The following is a 19,054-nucleotide window of genomic DNA, read 5'->3' on the forward strand; positions in this document are numbered from 1 at the left end:
TCCATTCAAAAACACACACACCCCACACACTCACACACACATATATATATATTATATACAAAACACACTTACACGTCCCGTAACCTGCCACCGGGGTATATGGACGCGGAGTTGGGGGAGGACGCGCTGCAGGAAGTGTACTCCTGGATTGACCAGATCCCGTTGTCCAGAGCGAAGCGCAACATCGCCAGAGACTTCAGTGACGGAGGTAGCGGGTCCGCGCAGGCGCAGTGCGGTGTTTCACTCAGCAGCGGGGCTCGGTGGTCCCCTCACTCGACTCTGAGTCAGTAGGTGGTGGGTTCGAGCCCCCACCCCCACCCCAGTCGGGACTTGGAATCACTCAGAGTACAACAAAAGCCCAGTCAATTGGGCGTGAACCTCATCCACACGTTCATCGCATCCAGACTCAACTAAACCACCTCCCTGCTTGTTGGTCTTCCCAACTCTCCCTCCCGCGAAGCTGCAGGTCATTCAGAACTCTGCAGCTGGTATCCTCCCCCGCAGTAAGCTCCGGGACCCCGTCACCTCCACCCTCGGCCGACTCCACTGGCTCCCATTTTGAGACGTCGATAAGACGTGAAAAGCGCTACATCAAAATGCGAGGATCATTGTTGTTATCATCACAAAACACACAGCCACTCCACTTCAACAACACCAACAAGTTACATTTGTACAGGGCCTTTCGCGTGGGCAGGACGTCCCAAGGCAATGGACAGTCAGGGATTTGGACCCGCCTGAGCGGGTGGGTGCGGGGGGGAGTTGAGATTAGGAGGAAGGGAAGGCAGTGGTGACCGAAGGCACAGGTGAAGAGCAGAGCAGGGTCTTGAGATGGGAGGCAAGGGAGGGGGTGAGACGAAGGGACTGTGGGATGGGGTTCCAAAGGGTGGCGGGCAACGAGCTGAGCAGAGGGAGCGGACAGGTCGATATGGAGTTAGCAGTTCACAGAGGTAGGAAGGAGCAAGGATTTTGAACTTTGGGGAATGGGGAGCCAGTGGAGTCGGCTGAGGGTGGAGGTGACAGGGTCCCGGAGCTTACTGCGGGAGAGGATACGAGCTGCAGAGTTCTGAATGACCTGCAGCTTTGCGGGAGGGAGAGTTGGGAAGACCAACAAGCAGGGAGTTGGTTTAGTTGAATCTGGATGTGATGAATGTGTAGATGAGATTCACGCCCAATTGAGTGTGCCTTTGTCGCACTATGAGTGAAAAAAACAGCTTTGTGCAGATGCCTAATTTAAAAACATTTAATTTAATTCCCCTTTTGAAGACCTTTTTCTGCAGAGTTTCAAAAGCTCTAACCAAAATTGACTACTGCCCATAAGCAGGCAACATATATTATTGGGCTGATTTTTGTGCAAGTAGTTTGTTTGATTTTGGTCTAGAAACACATTTTAATTTTGGACAACCCCTGTTTAGCACAGTGTTGTCCAACCCAAATTGACAAGAGGTCATAGGTGTGGCCACCGAGAGACAGAAAAAAGCGCTCTATGATTAAAAAAGAACTCGGAGTAGATGCAATATGTACAGAACATTGTACATATATACCTATAAAAATTTTTGCACGTTTTTATGAAATGCAAACGCTCTTTTAGCACTGCAAATTAGCAGCAGTAAGTTTTTCTACACAACAATAAGTATTCAGCAACAAAAAATTACTTCTATCTTGCAGGGTTATTGTGATCTGAGTGGAAAGAGTTCCTCTGCCACCTCATTCCTAACTGCAACATGGTGCATGGGACAAGCAACCTCCACCACCAACCACCCCCCTGATTACCCCCCACCCTCCCCAACACACACACACAGCCACGTATAGGACATTTGTAAATGAAAGCAAGAACTGCAGCATCACATTATTACTATAGTTAATAATAATTGCATTTGATATAGCGCTTTTCACGTCGGGAGGACATCCCAAAGCGCTTAACAGAACACACTGTAAAGTGAATTGACTATATTTGTGGGCGAACGCGGCAGCCAATTGCGCACAGCAATGTCCCACAAATAGTCGTAGATTGAAAATGACCAATTTATTATTGCTTTTGTTTTTGGAGGGATTAATATTAGGCTCTGTGTGGAGTAAGGAAACTTTCCCAGGGTTTCGCCCTGTCTGGAATTGAACTCAGGTCTCTCGCTTTCAAAGCGAGTGCTCTAACCACTGAGCTACAGGACTCCACAGTTAGACCTGCTGTGGAGGTAACATGGAACCTTGAGAAAGCATTCAAATCCTTTTCCGATCCCAAACGGAAACAATACAGTTTAGCTGTTTTTTTTAAAAAACAAAATAAGTATGAGAAAAAGGTTGTCCAATTCACCCTGCTATTAAGGTTCATTCACATGACCGTGTCTGTGACGAAATTACAAATCACAGTTTTCATGAGTTCAAAATGACATGCCACATTATCGATATTATTCGCATCCGTTTCACCTCACTAAATGTTGTGACCTGAAATACTCTGTTTTTAGGAAAATGAAAAGTTTGTTGGCGGAATCCTAAATCTAATCTACTACAGATGATTTTATATATTGCTTCTAATTTGCGGATATGTGTCTTCACCAACAATCCTCCAGTCATGACTATTTGAAGGACATTACTGTGTGCAAATTGGCTGTCAAGTGTACTACTTCAAATGCAAAATCACTACACTTCACAGTAAAATCCTTTATAGTACTTTGAGACGTGTCATGATAAGGTATCAAATGCAAGCATTATTATTATTATATTTGAAATGTGAACATTGGAATATAAATCTCAATAGTATTAATGAAATATTCATATTTCTATGTTCCATGACCACGTCTTGCTCTTCCAGTCCACTGTATGAAAAGCTTTGAGACATTTTCCTGACGTGAAAGACACTATAGAAATGTAAATTGCTGTTGCTACTTAACTTGTGAAGACCAATTAGAAATTATTCCTACTGTTTGTTTTTGAATGCTTGCGAAAATGATTCCCAGAGTTCTCAGAAGATGTATGATGCGAAATGAATTAAATGCAATACAAATTTAAGCAGATTTATCTGGTTACCAGTACTCAGTACTGAATAATATTCTTCACACAATTAATAAGGTCTTGATAAACAGGAAACAAAGCATAATTCGGAAGTGTTTTGTAATATAATTTACTTGGTTTTGCCAGCTATTTGGAAGTTAAAATCAGTGCTGAATTGATTTTGTAATTCATCTTTTTCATTACAATTTAAATGGCTGATTAATGATTAATTTCAGGGAACAAACCTTGGCTGATTTTGTTTTCTTATTTCTCTCAAGTAATGGCAGCTGAAGTCGTGAAGCACTTTTTGCCAAAGGTAGTGGAAATGCACAACTATATTCCTGCAAATTCTTCTGAACAAAAGCTGACCAATTGGGTGACATTAAACAGGCAAGTTTACTGAATAATTCAGTCCATTACAAGCTGGTCTCTTGTTTTACAATGAAGCTCCTCTGTTGTCTGGTTCAATTTGACAGCCAAAGAAATGATCTTAACCAGAAGTGACATGGTGGGATTTAATTCGCATATAATGCTATTTCTATTGAAGAGGAAGCATATTTCAATTAATTACTTTCTATCTCTGACTTACATCAGTTTTTTACAAAAATGTATGTTTTAAAACAAAGGTAATATAAGATTAATTTATAAGAAGTAATATGTATTAAAAATGTTCTGAGTGTTCTTTGCTATGAAGTGGTGGGATTTAAAGATGTACCTGATTACTCACGGACATGTCCCCTGTTACAAGCTGGTTTCTTGTTTTACAATAAAACCCCTCTGCTTATTCAGTTTGACAGACCAAGAAATGATGGAAACCAGAAGTGACGTGGCAGGATTTAAATTCACGTATAATGGGATTATAGAAAGATTGGAGGGAGAAGGAGAGTCAAATTATTGGCATTCTCCTGTGTTGCCAAATGATTGTCAGAGCCTTGAGATGAGTTCCCACTGTGATTTGGGAAAACTATGTAGCACATGGGGAGAAAAAGCAGAGGTAAAACAAACTGGCTTGTAGGAAAAAGGAATATCAGCAAGTGAGCTCCTCTAAATTATATTCTGTCTCCCACCCCACTCCCCACGTTTAACTGATTTATGTTTGTATTTTAATCTTGTTTTATGAGGTAGGGATTTATAGGACTTGTCTCATGTTGAGTTATTGCCCTCAACCTGAAGTTAACTGACCATGGCAGTCTGTTTATTTTGAACACTTTGAGTTTTCCTACTTGGGCATTGACAAATTGTCAAGTTTGTGGACACAATGTTAAAGTGGAAATGCTCAGGACATTTTATTGGTACATTTTTGACATTCTGATGTCTTCACCTGCATAAAATGCATTGATGGCACATTTGGAGTAACAAAACAATCCTGTGTGTGTGATAGTTCACAGCCCTCCATCCATACCTGCTGTAGCTTTATTCTGAGTTATCTATCTTGTTTTGAGATCCTTAATGTGCTAAATTATTTCTTCATGTAAGCACACTGTGCCAAATATTAATTCTGGATATAATTTACAATAAAATCCAAATTGAAGTTTGTTTGCAGATGAGTAATATGGGAATAGAAAATCAACAGGAGTATCATTCCAACATGATTGATAACCAATATTACTGTAGTGACTCCCCTGAGATGATTAAAGCATCAACCATTTCCCTTTGAGAGAACAAGGTACTGGATAAGAGCTTTATGTTAACTATGGTTATTTAAGACAAACTGAATTGAAATATTTTTGGGGCATTTTTTTTGAAGGAAGGTATTTTCCAAATTACAATTTCGTGTTCCAGAAGAAGTGGTAAAAAAGTTGGTTAAGAGTTCTTCGGGAATTATTGAGCCGGTTTTGTACACCCTGAAGCAGAGGATTGAAGAAGAACTACATAGAAAACAAGTAAGAAGCTGATACTATGTTCACTCACAAGTCCTATTTATCAAGTACTGATAAATTATCTCCATCATAGACCTTGTGTAAATGCCAAGCATTAAGCACAGATTGTAAAGAACATGACAAAACACAGAGTTAAGGGCAGCAATGAAGTCTTAGCCACCAAAGGCGGCTGTGATATAAACTTCACATTACAGAGCTGTTTCTTCAAGCTGTGCTGTAATGTAAATGTAGGATAAGATAAGGATCATTCAAAGTTGGAATGCCTTCGTGGGTGGTTCTTGCCTTAACCTTCATGGCACTGATATACGTTCACACTGCATTCAGAAAGTTAACGTTAAACATATGCAGTTCACAATTAAAACATTTCTCTAATGGGTATTTTTAAAAAGAAACAAATATACCTGAGAGGAAGTTAAAAACTATATTGCACTATTTATTTTCAGAAACTGTTCAAACCTGCTTCAGACTTCCAACCTGTGAGCTTATGGTGTTAGCTGAATTTCAAACTTGGGTCATAGGCTTGTAACTCTCTCCACATTGTCTAATCTTCCAATAAGCCTATGAAGATAAAGCTTTGCTGAATACATTGGTTCCATTCTGCACATTCTGGTCATCGTCTCAAGGTGGCTATTTAAAAAGGAAGCTTTCTTTCCGTCTCAAATATAAAAGAACAGTAAATTGCCGCTTTGCATCGTTCTACAATATTATCACAATATGGTGATTTTTTGATAACTATTACTGGTAATACCCTTTTTGCTGACAGGCTGTGGAAGGTTTCAGCAATAGAAGTGACCAGACCCTTCCAGGTAAGCTGGTTTATTCCTTTTCTTTTGTGATTTACAGACAAAAAACTTAAAAAACAAAAACTAGTTGGGAGTGCTACACATGCCCTTTATGTGGCTGGATTAGAGATGGCAAAATTTAGATAGCGTTGACATTCTTCACTGCTACCCAGAGACCCTGATTGTTACATTCCATGTGTGGCCTTTAGATGAGAATAGCATGGGGAGGGGAGCTGAGTTGTCATCCTCTCCAGTCTCAAATAGCAAAGCTAGTAGTCACTGTTAAGGCTCACAGGAGAATAATGACCACTCACCACACTGACTGGCAAACTTCACACAGGAATAATTACCATTTGGGCAAAATACTAGAAAGCGAATCAAAATTGTAATTTTCACTACAGGTATCACAAATCAATGTGCTGAAGGGCAGTTAACATTCTTTTAGGATGTGTAATGGTCTTACCACATTATTTGCTGTAATCATTCTGTCTCACAATTCTAAGGGATTGCAAGGGCCTATGATGCTTGTTCCTGTTCTGTGGGTCAAGGTTGCTCTGATCTGACAAATCAGAGGAAAAGGATTTCCTTTAATATTAATCAATCACAAACGCAAATCTGCCAAAAACATAGAAATCAACTAAATGATTTAAGGCCATTTTTGTGATGATAGTCTACCCGGCAGGTTCTTCTACCTAGCATTGAGGAGAAATTCAGCTGTCAAGGCTCCACTCTTCCCATGAGTGACATTTCTGCTTGTGCACTGTGCTGTGGCTTCATGACCCGCTTGTGCTCTTAGGGTTATGTGCTCTTGTGCTTATGCTCTAGATTTGCACAAAATTTTGGCTCCTAAAAAGAATAACCTGGTTTTATAAATGAGCCAAACGTTTATAGAAAGCATCCCAGCTTCTCTGGCTGCCCCTCAAATCTGTCAACCAATACACATCATCTTCCGGAAGACAGTTGAAATGAAAGAAAGTTGAGTGAGACAAATCTGTAACAATCCGTATCCGTGTGCTTTTAGCACAAATCAATGTGCTGAAGGGCAGTTAACATTCTTTTAGGATGTGTAATGGTCTTACCACATTATTTGCTGTAATCGTTCTGTCTCACAATTCTAAGGGATTGCAAGGGCCTATGATGCTTGTTCCTGTTCTGTGGGTCAAGGTTGCTCTGATCTGACAAATCAGAGGAAAAGGATTTCCTTTAATATTAATCAATCACAAACGCAAATCTGCCAAAAAGTGATGGCTCACAGTCATTTAGGTGGAGGTCAATAACAGAGCTTGACAAATTTATTTGAACTTTTAAACCTTTTGAGCTTCCTCACCTAGACATAGCTCTTAATGTAAAATACTGACCTTTCGTATCCCATGTACAGTGAATTGCAATAACTTCCTGAAACTGAATTACAGAAATAAAAAAGCACTTGCGAAAGTAGTGTTTACATACAGTACATATCTGTGGCAACAATCTACTCTAGTGCCAGTCTTATCTTTGAGTAATAATAATGATAATCTTTGCATTTGATATAGTGCTTTTCAAATCTTCTAGATGTCTCAAAGCGCTTCACAAAATATACTGTAAAGTGAATTGACTGTATATTTGTAGGTGAAACGTGGCAGCCAATTGCGCACAGCAGTGTCCCACAAACAGTCGTGGATTGAGTGACCAAATTATTATTATTTTTTTGAGGGATTATTGTCCCCGGAAAAGCGATCCGCCGATTGACTAACAACTGGGTTCCTACTTACTGCAAGGTAAACAGAGGCATGTGGAGTAAGGAAACTTGCCCAAAGTGTCGCTCTACTGGGAATAGAACCGAGGTCTCTCGCTTGTGAGGCGAGTGCTCTAACCACTGAGCTACAGAACTCCAGGGGATGGTCAGGAGGGAGGCGAGGTGGAGGCTGAGGGTGTTGTCTAAAGGTACAGTCAGAAAGATGCGTGTTCAAAGGGTTTTGAAGTCTGAGAGAAGGTGCAAAGCAGAGACAGATTTTGAGCAAGTTCCAAAGCATAAGGGTATAATAGCTGAGTCCTTGACCACTGATGGGGCTGGGGAGACAGACAGCGAGGGGTGGTTGTGTACCTTGAATTGTTAGAACTGAGGTAAATTTGACAATACGTGCACATCAAAGTGGTATATTGTGGTATATTGTATATTGTTTTCCAGATCAGACACATCTCTTAATGCATTCATTTGAGAAGAAAGGCCAGGCTTACCAGGGAGAGTTGGGTCACAATCCAAGGTAAAGGTAATTCATAAAGGTGGCTGAAAGTGACATTGATGAACATAGGCATTCATTTTTTCGTTTCTATGTTCTGTCACCTATGTTGCAAATATTCAACAGGTCTTGAGCTGCCATGATGCTGTGAACTTGCTCTTCACAATCCTAATTCTGCACCCTATTGCTCTCCAACCATGGCAAATCTAAAAGTGCTGTTATGAGTTTACCCTTTCAATCCAGCTAAGCATCAATAGATATCTCTACAATCTCTATCATTTAGGGTTCAACAATTCCAGGGTTCACCCAATATCTGAATATTCAATATTAAAGCATGCTGGATATTGGAAGAGTCAACTGATGAAGATTGCGGTGCCTTAGTAATTGATGTATTTCAATTGATTCTCTCACCCTTTTACTACCAATTTGGAGGCCATTCAATTCCAAGCAAGAACAGCAGCAGCAATGACTGCCAACTGAGACATATTTATACTGGATACATTCCTGACACTTCAAAATCAACTTCTGAGAATAGTACATATAGACTCACTCAGCACAGTTGCTTTGCTGTTCCTATCAAAATGATGTGAAGTTTGCCAGAGCAATACTTAACTCTGATATATGCTTATTGTGCACTTTCCTTTCTCATATAAGTCAGTACTGTGGGAGATAAATGCCTGGTATATGCAGTGTAATGATACATTACAGACCTTTAGATATGGTATATTCACCTACTGATACAGAGTCATTACATTTTACAATAGAAAAGAACATTGATGATGTTCATAAGACATTATATCAAATGCAAGAATTATTCAGTTGAAGATTTTTTCTACATGTCATATTTCCTGTCTTCCTTTCCTTAAGAGTTGCCTTAAGATCTTTCACATGGTCCTTCCTCAGAATGGAAACTGCTTTTGAGAGAATAATTTTAGTCTTGTAACTATTTGAAATATTAAAGTAAGTTAATTAAAAAAAGTAAAACGATCCTGGCCTTGTATTTTTAATCTGTCCTTTGCAGCTTTATAATTTAAAACATTTGATAACTAGTTCATCATCGGTGTTGCAAGATTGTTTTAATAATCCTCGCATATAGCACTTTATCTTGTTAGAGATTTGTAGATCATCTCAAAGACATTCACAGGATTTTACTGTGAATTGTAGTGGCTGTGTTTTGCATGCAAATGTGGCATCCAGCTTGCACATAGCAAAGATCCACAAACACCCAGAAAGTGAGTATTTTTTTTACAGAAATAAGCTTGTGAATATTAGGTATTCAAAGTGAATTTTCACATCTGTATCTTGATTGATTGTCTTTATTGACAATGGCTTCTGTAAAACAAGTGCAAAATACTGCTGATGCTGCAAATCTGAAACAAAAACAGAAGTCACTGGTCAGGTAGCATCTATGGAGAAAGGAAAGTGAGTCAACATTGCCTGACCTGCTGAGTGTTCCCAGCGACTTCTGGTTTTGTTCTGGTAAAACAAGTCCTGCTTATAATGTAAAATAATTTCTATTCACACACATTTCTGACACTGGTGAATTTACTGAAATTAAAATATAATAACTATAACTACTGTATATAACTAATTTAAAAACTAAAATATACTGGAATTAAAATATAATCATTAAAATCACACCAATTTTAGAATATACCTCTGGGAGTAATTCGGTTATTGTTGGTAACCTTGCAAAAGTAATTTTTTTCTAGTTGTTTAATTGAAAATCCACATCTCCAACTGAGGTTTTACACTTTGATAAAATATAGTGCAGCAAGGGATGTTCTGAAATGTCCCATTTTGTTCATTTTTTTAGGTCACCATTTTACTTGTGCATTATCCAAGTTTTGCTCCTTCTTTTACAGTCTGTAGGATTATCCATTCTTTATTCAAATTTTGTTAAACATCTTCTCTATTTGCTCCTTAAAATAAGAAATGAATTCAGGTCACAGCACAACAAAGTGCTGTTTTAGTCAAACAACAGTGAGTAGTGTTACCATTAGAATATTTTGGTATGTGGTAATCCCTTAAATTCAATTTATTTGCGCAATGTGCCATAAAACATTTGGCCCATTAGAAAATACATCTCATGGGCTCCTTGTGACTTCTGCTTTTATGCTTTGTCCTGTTTGCCATCATTTCCAGGACACTGACGTATTTCCAGGACACTGATGAATTAAACAGTAACATTCTTGTCTTTGCAAAGCAGAACCACTTGTACTAAAAGCTAGGTCATTCTTATTGCTAAATATTGTAGTGGTGCAACGCCTGTCTTATGACCTATGGGAAGCATGGTTATGCAGTATTTCAAGATTGTCCACATAAAGTGGGACAGAATTTTTAATTTGTTTTGGAATGATATCCTAACGAAGATCTAGTATAAGGCAAAAAAAAAGTCATCTAACATAGGTTAGATGAGTATACACTACAACCAGTGGCAATGCTGCAATAATCTTAAACTGCCTCAAATAAGTAGCATTGCTGATAGCTGAAACAGAGGCAGTGAATCCAACAGTATAATTGCAGTCTTCCCCACTGTATGAGCAGCATCAATTTATCATCTTGTCATTGCCATCTCTGCATTCAAACAAAATGCAAACTAAATCCAAAGCTCTTTTTAAATAATTATGTTGATTACATCTGGGACTTTTGATTCATTAATATTCTGATAAAGTTTTAACAAGTAAAAGAAAATCAAAACCAGCTGCCCAAGAAGAACTCCGTTCCCAATGAGCTCCTGGAGGATTGTTGTTGCCCATGGGCCTTTTATTTAGTGGGAGAAAAGATGGAAACAAATTTCTAAATTAAAAATAAAATTACAATGTTCTTCAAATATTACAGAAGGTGCATGAATAATAAATAACATCCTACAATTGGAATGAGTGGCTCAGGCGAGGGAAGAGATGCGTCAGTCAGGGCTCTTGCCGCTGATTATTATTGAATAAAATGTCCTGGGAGTGCATTTTCTGTGACTGTTGAATGAGGATATGATTGTCCTGGCTGTGAGCCACCGGCAGTCAGTGATATACACTGTCTTGGCTTCCATGTGAAGAAAAGATTAGTAAGGGTTGTCAGCCCATGTGGAACTGAAAGCTAAAATTCGCCTACTTTTAACAGAAGAGAGGGATAAAAGAGAAAATTGGGAATAGAATGAGGGTGAAACCTGCCTACGGAAGAACAAAATCAATTCATTATCTTCCCCATAATGGATCAACATGTGATCTATTGGAAGGATTTCTGAAAATTCCAAACCTATTTCTAGATGCAGTTTTCACCAAACCTTCTGGAAATTATTTGAAAATATGAATAAATTGATTAATATTAAAATGGAAAACAATATTAAACATGGTCTAATATATGTCAATCACAAATGTGTGTCCTTGTGCAAAAACACTGTGGTTGAACAGATATTATTTGCATTGGTATTTAAACAATAAATATGTAGAATGCATTTAAATATATTTGAGAATTCAGGCCAGTCTAAGGGAGTTAGAGTTCCCATTCTAAAGCTACCACAAAAAACAAGAACTTAGTTGTAAGAGGTTAACCTTTACAATCCTAACATTAATCTTCTCCTCGTGTTGTCTCAAAAATTGCAAATGTGGAATTTGATGACTAGCAACCTTTTATCTCCCCCATGCAAATGCAATGAACTCAAACTATGTCTGCATCAGACTTTAGAGCTTAGACCTGTTAGATATAACCTCTTTGGGTTTGTTTCTTTGTCCATGCACTGAATGTACAGGTTGCTGTAAAGGTGTGTTGCAGGAGGGCAGTGAAAATGATTCATATTAAACCACATTTTTGTCTGTTTTAGGTCAGGTTACGAGGAGTACTCTGCATTAGATCCTAAAATTCGTCTGCTGTTAGAGGAAAAAGAACAAGCTTTGCTAGCCCTTCAGGAAACGGTGGAGGTTGGTAGTGTAAATCAAAGACACATTTACTGTATCATTTTCCATTGGAATACAATGAAAGCTTCAAAGATGGTATTATTTTTACAAGATGAGCAATAGTTAGTCATAGTTTATTGAATGTTTCCAGAAAATGACCTGTTGATGAGCAATCCAGAATGGGATTCAGTAGAGAATTTGTGGGTATGTAGTAGTGATAATTAATTCTCTGCTGCTTTTCAGTTTAGGCTGGTAAGCTCTTGTCTACTAGATTTGGGCCTCATAACAACATGGAGAGCAATACGCCATGAGCCACATAGCCTCAGCGTAGTACAGAATTAACTTATTTATGTGCTGAACTACAAAGATCCAGATTAATGCTCTCAGGTCATCCATGCACTGAGTTCCAATCTTAACCAAATGGTCAAGATCAGATATAACATAGAGATTCAATGCTTCTTCTCAGGGAGGAAGGTATGCCCTAGGCAAGTTTCCTTACTCCACACCCCTCTGTTTACCTAGCAGTAAATAGGAACCCTGTTGTTAGTTGATTGGTGGATGGCTTTCCAGGAGTAATAATCCTTCAAAAAAATTGGCACTCAATCCACGACAGTTTGTGGGACACTACTGTTCACAATTGACCCCCGTGTTTCGCCCACAAAATATACAGTCCATCCACTTTACAATATGTTCTATGAAGCTCTTTGAGACATCTCAAAGACGTGATCTACCAATTAATAGTAGATTCCCTGCCACCCCCACCCTTCCTCTCTATCTAATAAACTTCATACAAATTTTATTTCCTATTTCGTGATGTGTATGGTGAGATTCGCAATCTGCTTTGTCACTCTTCTGTAGATAAAAGAATTGGAGTGAGTAAACGTAAACACAGCAGTGTTGTTTCCTGACAATTTTTGTTCTCATAATGAACTGTTCAAATTGGTTTCCGTGTTAAAGATTAACACAGGAAGGGCAGGACAGTATTTCAGCACTGCAGTACACTGCCCATTCCAGATGGTGATGGGCAAGGGAAGCACATGGTGCTGTCTCAGAAAATTAATCATTTCCTTTGTGCCCATCTAAGTTTCTGGTTTGCAAAACAGTGCCAGTGAGTCAGATGCACCACTTGTGATCTACTGCAGAAAGAGGCTAATTCATTGTGCCTGCGCGTATAACTGCAGCCTGTGAACGGGTCACTGTCTTGATGAAAAAGTGTTTGACCAACCTTTTATGATTTGCAAACAAACAATCATGATTTAAACTGCATTGAAACGCATCACTGGATTGATTATACAAGGTAACTAGTGATAAATGTGTTGTAGGGCTCCTCTACCTGTCCTTTTCCCCAAACAAAAGGTTTGCCAAAAACATGGATACCATGAACATGATGTCCTGTAACCCTTCTAGAACTGAACTACTGCTCAGTTTACTCCTTCCTGACCTGTGGGGAGAAATTCTACTGGAGACTATACATACAGTTTTGTTTTAAGCATTTCTTTGTTCAGAATTTGGCAAATGCTGTCAAAGTACATATTAAATATTTAGCAGCATTTCAGAATGCCTTTTTCTATACATCTTACAATGCCCATTCTTTTCCCATGGGTGTTGCAGGAATTGGGCACTTCTTTTTCCTTCCTGTTATAGCTGCATCCTGTGTTCCTCACCATAGCATTAAGCTGGTGTGTAATATCAATGCAAATATTGTAGACTCTTTGCAGAAATGCTTTGTTTTCCGACAGATCTTGCAGATGAAAGTGCACAGACTTGAGCATCTGGTACAGCTGAAAGACCTGCGAATTGATGACCTGACAAGGCATTTGGAAAAGCAGAAATCAAAAGGAAATGCAAAATGACTTTGACCAAAAACGGAAAAAGGGTATTAAAAAAATGTTTTCTTGGCTAAGTATCTGGCAATCCTGTATCCCATTTATTTACCAAACCTTTATGTGATATAATAACTTAGAAACACATCACCATGTGTCTTGTGCACGGTGTGCCCAAGTGACCACAGTGCCTTACTTCTCTTTCGATTACCCTTTGTAAATTAAAACAAAGTTCAGCAAAGCTTTTACATGCAGACTCACCCCATTAGCATTTCTGTGCCTTTAACCATTGAGCACAGCCTGAAGGGTGTGATTATAGTGCCAATCCAGTTTGCCGTTTTCTGCACCAGAGATATGAGAAGATTGGACTGTATTATTTCTGTCCAACCTGTCGAGCCACTTGTAGTATTTGGTTATAAAACCTGTTCTGTGTATGCTTGATAAGGGGAATTCAAACTTCACCATATCTCTTTCTTATAAATTGTCATGAATATATAAAGTGTAATCAAATACAACCAAATACGGAATATAACAATAATAATATATCCAAACCTGCTATTGGGAATGTTCTCAAATTATGAGTCATTAGCATTGTTGGAAAATACAAAATATAGTAACTTTCTTTTAAATTCCTGTATGTTGAAGTGCAAAATATATTGCAACTAACAGAGCTGAATGAGAAAGCAATGTATATTCATTTAGAAGTTCAAGATCTTAGGTTCATATCCCGTAGATATCTTCTCAATTCCATAGGTGTTTTCTTTATTGTGCAACAAGGATATTTTATTCATTTAGAGAATTGCACAGTTAGAGTTCCAACATGTATCACATAATTGATAGACACTATGGGCGGAATAGCCTCCTTCCGAGCTGATAATTTCTAGATTCCCAACATCAGGATGGGCACAGAGGTTCATGCTGAGAATGCCTTCTTGAGAAAATTTACTCTTGACACCAATGTGTGACTAAGATATTTGGAGCATTGAACAATTGTACAGTAATTTTAGGTTAATATAATGATTGAATGTGTTGTGTGCTGTTTTGAGAGTGCTTTCTCAAGGTCACCGTTTTCTGGTGCACGTTAGGAAATTAAGCGACATGTACCTTAAGTAAATGATATCACATTAGCATCTCCTCATGTACAGCAACAGAATTCGTATCCACTGACAGAAATGCAACAGACAGATGATAGGAAACATGTGCGGCACTTGAAAAAGAGTTATTCATACTTTTAAAATAAATGATATTTGAATACTTGACCACATGTTGTCTTCTTAAGTTAAAAGACCATTTCTACTGTGCAATTTATTTCTAATCCAATTTGATTTCTTTGTTCTATGTTAAAATGTTGCTGTAAGAACGTCCAAAGAAGAATAGGCTAAAAATCGAGGGATATGAGAAAAAAACAATTAGCAATTGTTATTCTCTACATCACACCCTTTAATACTGTGGTTATTAAATTAAATATAATAACAATAATAATCTTTGCATTTGAGATAGTTCTTTTCATATCTTCTAGATGTCTCAAAGCGCTTCACAGAATATACTGCAAAGTAAATTGACTGTATTTTTGTGGGCGAAATATGGCAGCCAATCACTGTCGTGGATTGAAGTGACCAATTTATTATTTCTTTTCTTGAGGGATTATTATCAGGCGTGTGGAGTAAGGAAACTTGCCCAAGGTTTCACCCTGCCGGGAATCGAACCCAGGTCTCTCACTTGCGAGGCAAGTGCTCTAACCACTGAGCTACAGGACTCCAAATATGTAGAGAGGATCAGATTTCGTAATTACAAGTACCTATGTCCTGCTATGTGACTTATGAAGAAAGTTTCTCACTGTTTATTATCACAAAACAGGAAGGCACAGTGATGTGGGAAATGTTTATAAATTGCATCATTTATTAAAAAATTGCATGTTACGCTTTCTTTCGTGATGCAGTTTTGTGGTGGAGAACATTTAGGAGAGTAATATTTCATCAGATGATCTGCCACAAGACTACAGATCATGTTGTTTTTCTGAATTCATGTACAAAAGGTGATTACTGTGCTACACATTGTGGCAACTGCTCACATTATTAAACCCCTTTTCGTATATCTGTTGCATTGCTTAGTTTGAGCCTACTGTGAGCTACAACTGTAACTTAAAGCTCTGGTTAAAACTCTACAGCATGAACCCTGTCTGTGATACTTCCATTCTTAGTTCCATTGCAAATCAGAAACAGATGTTCGACAAACCAGTCACAGCTGTGGAGTCCTCTTGTATTGTTCCAGTTTTCCCCATGTCCAAACAAAAAGAGGTACAGATGTTTTTCCTTAAGGCTCTATAAAGCATTGATCAATCTACTCACCCCATTATTACTCCATTGCCTTTACAAAGAGGTCATCTAATGGAATATTTGATTTTTTGGATAGGTCACAGAAAGGGTAAGATATTCATTGTGAAAGAGCCAGTACCCTCTCCTTAAGAATATTGACTGTTTCGAATTTAACTGCATTTTCATGTCCTATCTACTCACCTGGATCAGGTGGTTTTTGTTCAGCATTTCTAAGTGATAATGTTTCATAAATATATTTTACAAATCCCTGTAACTTCTTCAAAATCCTTTAAAGTGTTTTATTGTGTTCAGTGCCTTAGGATATCCTCCTGAATGTTGTCATTGTTTTGTTGTTGTATTCCTCTTTTTGTGATTGTGCTGTGTCTATATCGGCATCTTACATTTCATAATTTTAATTTCTTAAGATAAATCCCGGTGAGGTCCCTATCAAAACAGACAGCCATGTCAGTGTGCTTCACAAGATTTACTATGTAGTATAACAACACTGTATTTTGTAGGCGAACGCAACAGATAATTTGTGCACAGCAATATTCTATAAACTACCACAGAGTGAATGGACAATTTTATCTGAAGGATTTCTAGCCAGGACACTGGGAGAAAATCCCTTTCTTTTCGAATAGCACCACAGGATCTTTAACACCTTCTAGGACAGGGACCTCGGTTTAATGTCTCATCTAAAAGACAGCTTCTCCAACAATGCAGTACAGCCTCAAGCTGACGTGGAACTTGAACCCACGGCTTTCTGACTTGCCCCAAGAGTGACATCGCTCTATACTCACAAACAGGATAGGCAAGCAACCTTTGGCATTGGTTGTCAGGCTCTGCATGTGGGGATGGGGGTGGAGGTACAAAGGTGAAAGGAAGGGTGAGTAAATCAGAATATCCTTCCTTAGAAGCATTTCATTTTCACTTGGTGACTTTCCAGATGGCCCAATGACACTACGAAGACATCACTGGGAGAAACCTCAAATCCTAGTATTCTAAGTGCCAAAGGACTAATAAAATGGGTAACCGGGCAGCCACAAACCTGAAATGATCAGCTTTCCAGCAATATACAGTTCTCATGTATCATGGATTATTCAGTTGATGCAGTTGATCTGTGACTAGCTCATCCTCATTGCAGGAAATAAAATATCCTTGCACTGTTAAGTGGGCTGCTGTTGAACCACAACCATCGTCCCAAAGGAAATGTTTTATCTGACGCACTGGTTCATTTTCAGGACTTCCAGCTGTCCACAAGAATGCTAGAAACCAGTGGCTGATAATTTTCCTGTCTCATGAAAAAATAGAACACTGGGTCCTTGATAATAGCCATATTTGTAGCATGACTATGGAACGGTCTCCAGCTATTAAATGATGTTGAAACTTTGAATATACAATTATATTTTCCTCATAACAAGAAATGATCTTTTAATGCTTGCAAATTTTTGAGAATTATTTCCAAGTAGAAGACATTATACTGTATTACCAGTAATGAAAGAATGGTTGAAAGGCCATCTATTCTGTTCTGAATTTCTATGGATCTATCAATATGATTGGGATTTCAAACTAAAAATTTCAGTACATTTCTCAGCTTTAACGATTAGTATACAACAACAACAACAACAAAATTACATTTGTATAGCGCCTTTCACGTTAGGAGGACATCCAAGGCACTGGACAGTCAGAGTTTTGGATCTGAGCTGGGGGTCAGGATTGGGCGTGGTGGAGGGCAGTGGGGGAAGCAGGGTGATCGAAAGCACAGTCGAAGAGGAGGGTCTTGAAATGGATCTTGAAGGAGGCAAGGGAGGGGGCGAGGCGGAGGGACTGCGGGATGGAGTTCCAGAGGGTGGGGGCAGAGTGGCTGAAGGCCCGCCTGCCAATGGTGGGGCAGGCAAGGCAGGGGATGTGAAGCAGGCCGGAGGCCGCTGAGCAGTGGGAGCGAACAGGATGGTAGGGGATTAGGAGGTCGTAGAGGTAGAAGGAAGCAAGACTGGAGGGCTTTGAAGGTGAGGACCAGGATCTTGAACTGTATCCTCTGTGTGATGGGAAGCCAATGGAGTCAGGCGAGGATGGGCGTGATAGGGTCACCGAGCCTGGTGTGGGAGAGGACATGAGCTGCAGAGTTCTGGATGATCTGCAGCCTATAGAGGGAGGAGTTGGGGAGGCCGACAAGCAAGGAGTTTGCATAGCCAAGCCTCGATGTAATGAATGGGGTTTCAACAGCCTGTGGTGTGAGACAGTAGCAGAGTCGGGTGATGTTGCGGAGGTGGGGGAAGGCAGAGCGGGTCATGGCATTGATGTGTGGTAGGAAGGATAGTTGAGGATCAAACAAGATGCTAAGTTTCCAGACTGGCTTAGTAAGGTACACTTAATGGTGTACAATTAACCTGTCTTTTTTACTTATTATTTTACTTGCATTTTAAAACCCCAACCACAATAACATCCAATAAGTTACCCATCAATGAAAAGTAAAAAGTTACTAAAAGAATCTTAAAGACAAATTATTTTTTGTAAATATATATAAGTAACTCAAATCACGTATAAGTAACCCAGATCTGGTGGTAATCATGGTGTGAAGGTTTGCTGCCAAGTGTGAAACACTTATGTTGGAAAGTAGTCTTACCAATCGGAGGAACATGAGACTTTTTTTTACAACAGCCACATGAATTTATATAGTGCTGTTCACGTAGAGTAGCATCTTGGAGTGCTTCAATGTTGTGCAGAGTACAAAGAAGAGGCAAAACCATGCAATGATTGAAATCTGTTGTAATCTGCTCTGGCAAGTAGTCTGCTGCCCAATTGCACACATATGTAAACACAGTGAAATGGATTCAATATTTATTGATGATTCTTTTCATTGAAATAGGTTTTAAAAGTTTTTTGTGTGACTATCTCATGCCCTTATCTCCCCTCAGTAATCGGCTGCCAATTTACTGTATGTAAATCGTCCTGGCTGTAAAAAAAAGCATATGAGCTCGTATTAATGGAAGGGATTAGCAGTGGGGAAGCTGGTGGAAAAATACTTAATCTACAGCTACTTAAAGCTACTCGCCTTTTAATTATACTGACTTTAATTGCTTCGGGGGATATTATTTGCTGCACAAACAAAATTTTAGGAGAGAAATGTGACACGTATGCAAACCATGGTGTAAGTACA

General features: G+C 38.9%; 1 protein-coding gene across 1 annotated transcript; it reads left to right on the plus strand.

Annotated features, from left to right (window-relative positions):
• Positions 1-82: 82 nt before the first annotated feature.
• Positions 83-13,628, plus strand: spef1 (sperm flagellar 1). The gene is made up of 7 exons (XM_007898867.2): positions 83-208; positions 3,264-3,375; positions 4,733-4,868; positions 5,629-5,671; positions 7,815-7,890; positions 11,684-11,780; positions 13,496-13,628. Exons 1-7 carry the CDS (start codon positions 100-102, stop codon positions 13,607-13,609), a joined length of 687 nt encoding a protein of 228 aa, XP_007897058.2. The 5' UTR covers positions 83-99; the 3' UTR covers positions 13,610-13,628.
• Positions 13,629-19,054: the final 5,426 nt, after the last annotated feature.

This window comes from Callorhinchus milii, unplaced genomic scaffold (assembly GCF_018977255.1).
Source record: "Callorhinchus milii isolate IMCB2004 unplaced genomic scaffold, IMCB_Cmil_1.0 Scaffold7, whole genome shotgun sequence".
Taxonomy (NCBI): Eukaryota; Metazoa; Chordata; class Chondrichthyes; order Chimaeriformes; family Callorhinchidae; genus Callorhinchus; species Callorhinchus milii.

What these genes read in the sequence shown, in the direction of transcription:
- spef1 (XM_007898867.2), top strand. Translation starts at nt 100, where the DNA reads ATGGACGCGGAGTTGGGGGAGGACGCGCTGCAGGAAGTGTACTCCTGG. An exon ending in AAGAACTACATAGAAAACAA is followed by an intron (nt 4,869 to 5,628) that starts GTAAGAAGCTGA and finishes TTTTGCTGACAG; the next exon opens with GCTGTGGAAGGTTTCAGCAA. An exon ending in CCCTTCAGGAAACGGTGGAG is followed by an intron (nt 11,781 to 13,495) that starts GTTGGTAGTGTA and finishes GTTTTCCGACAG; the next exon opens with ATCTTGCAGATGAAAGTGCA.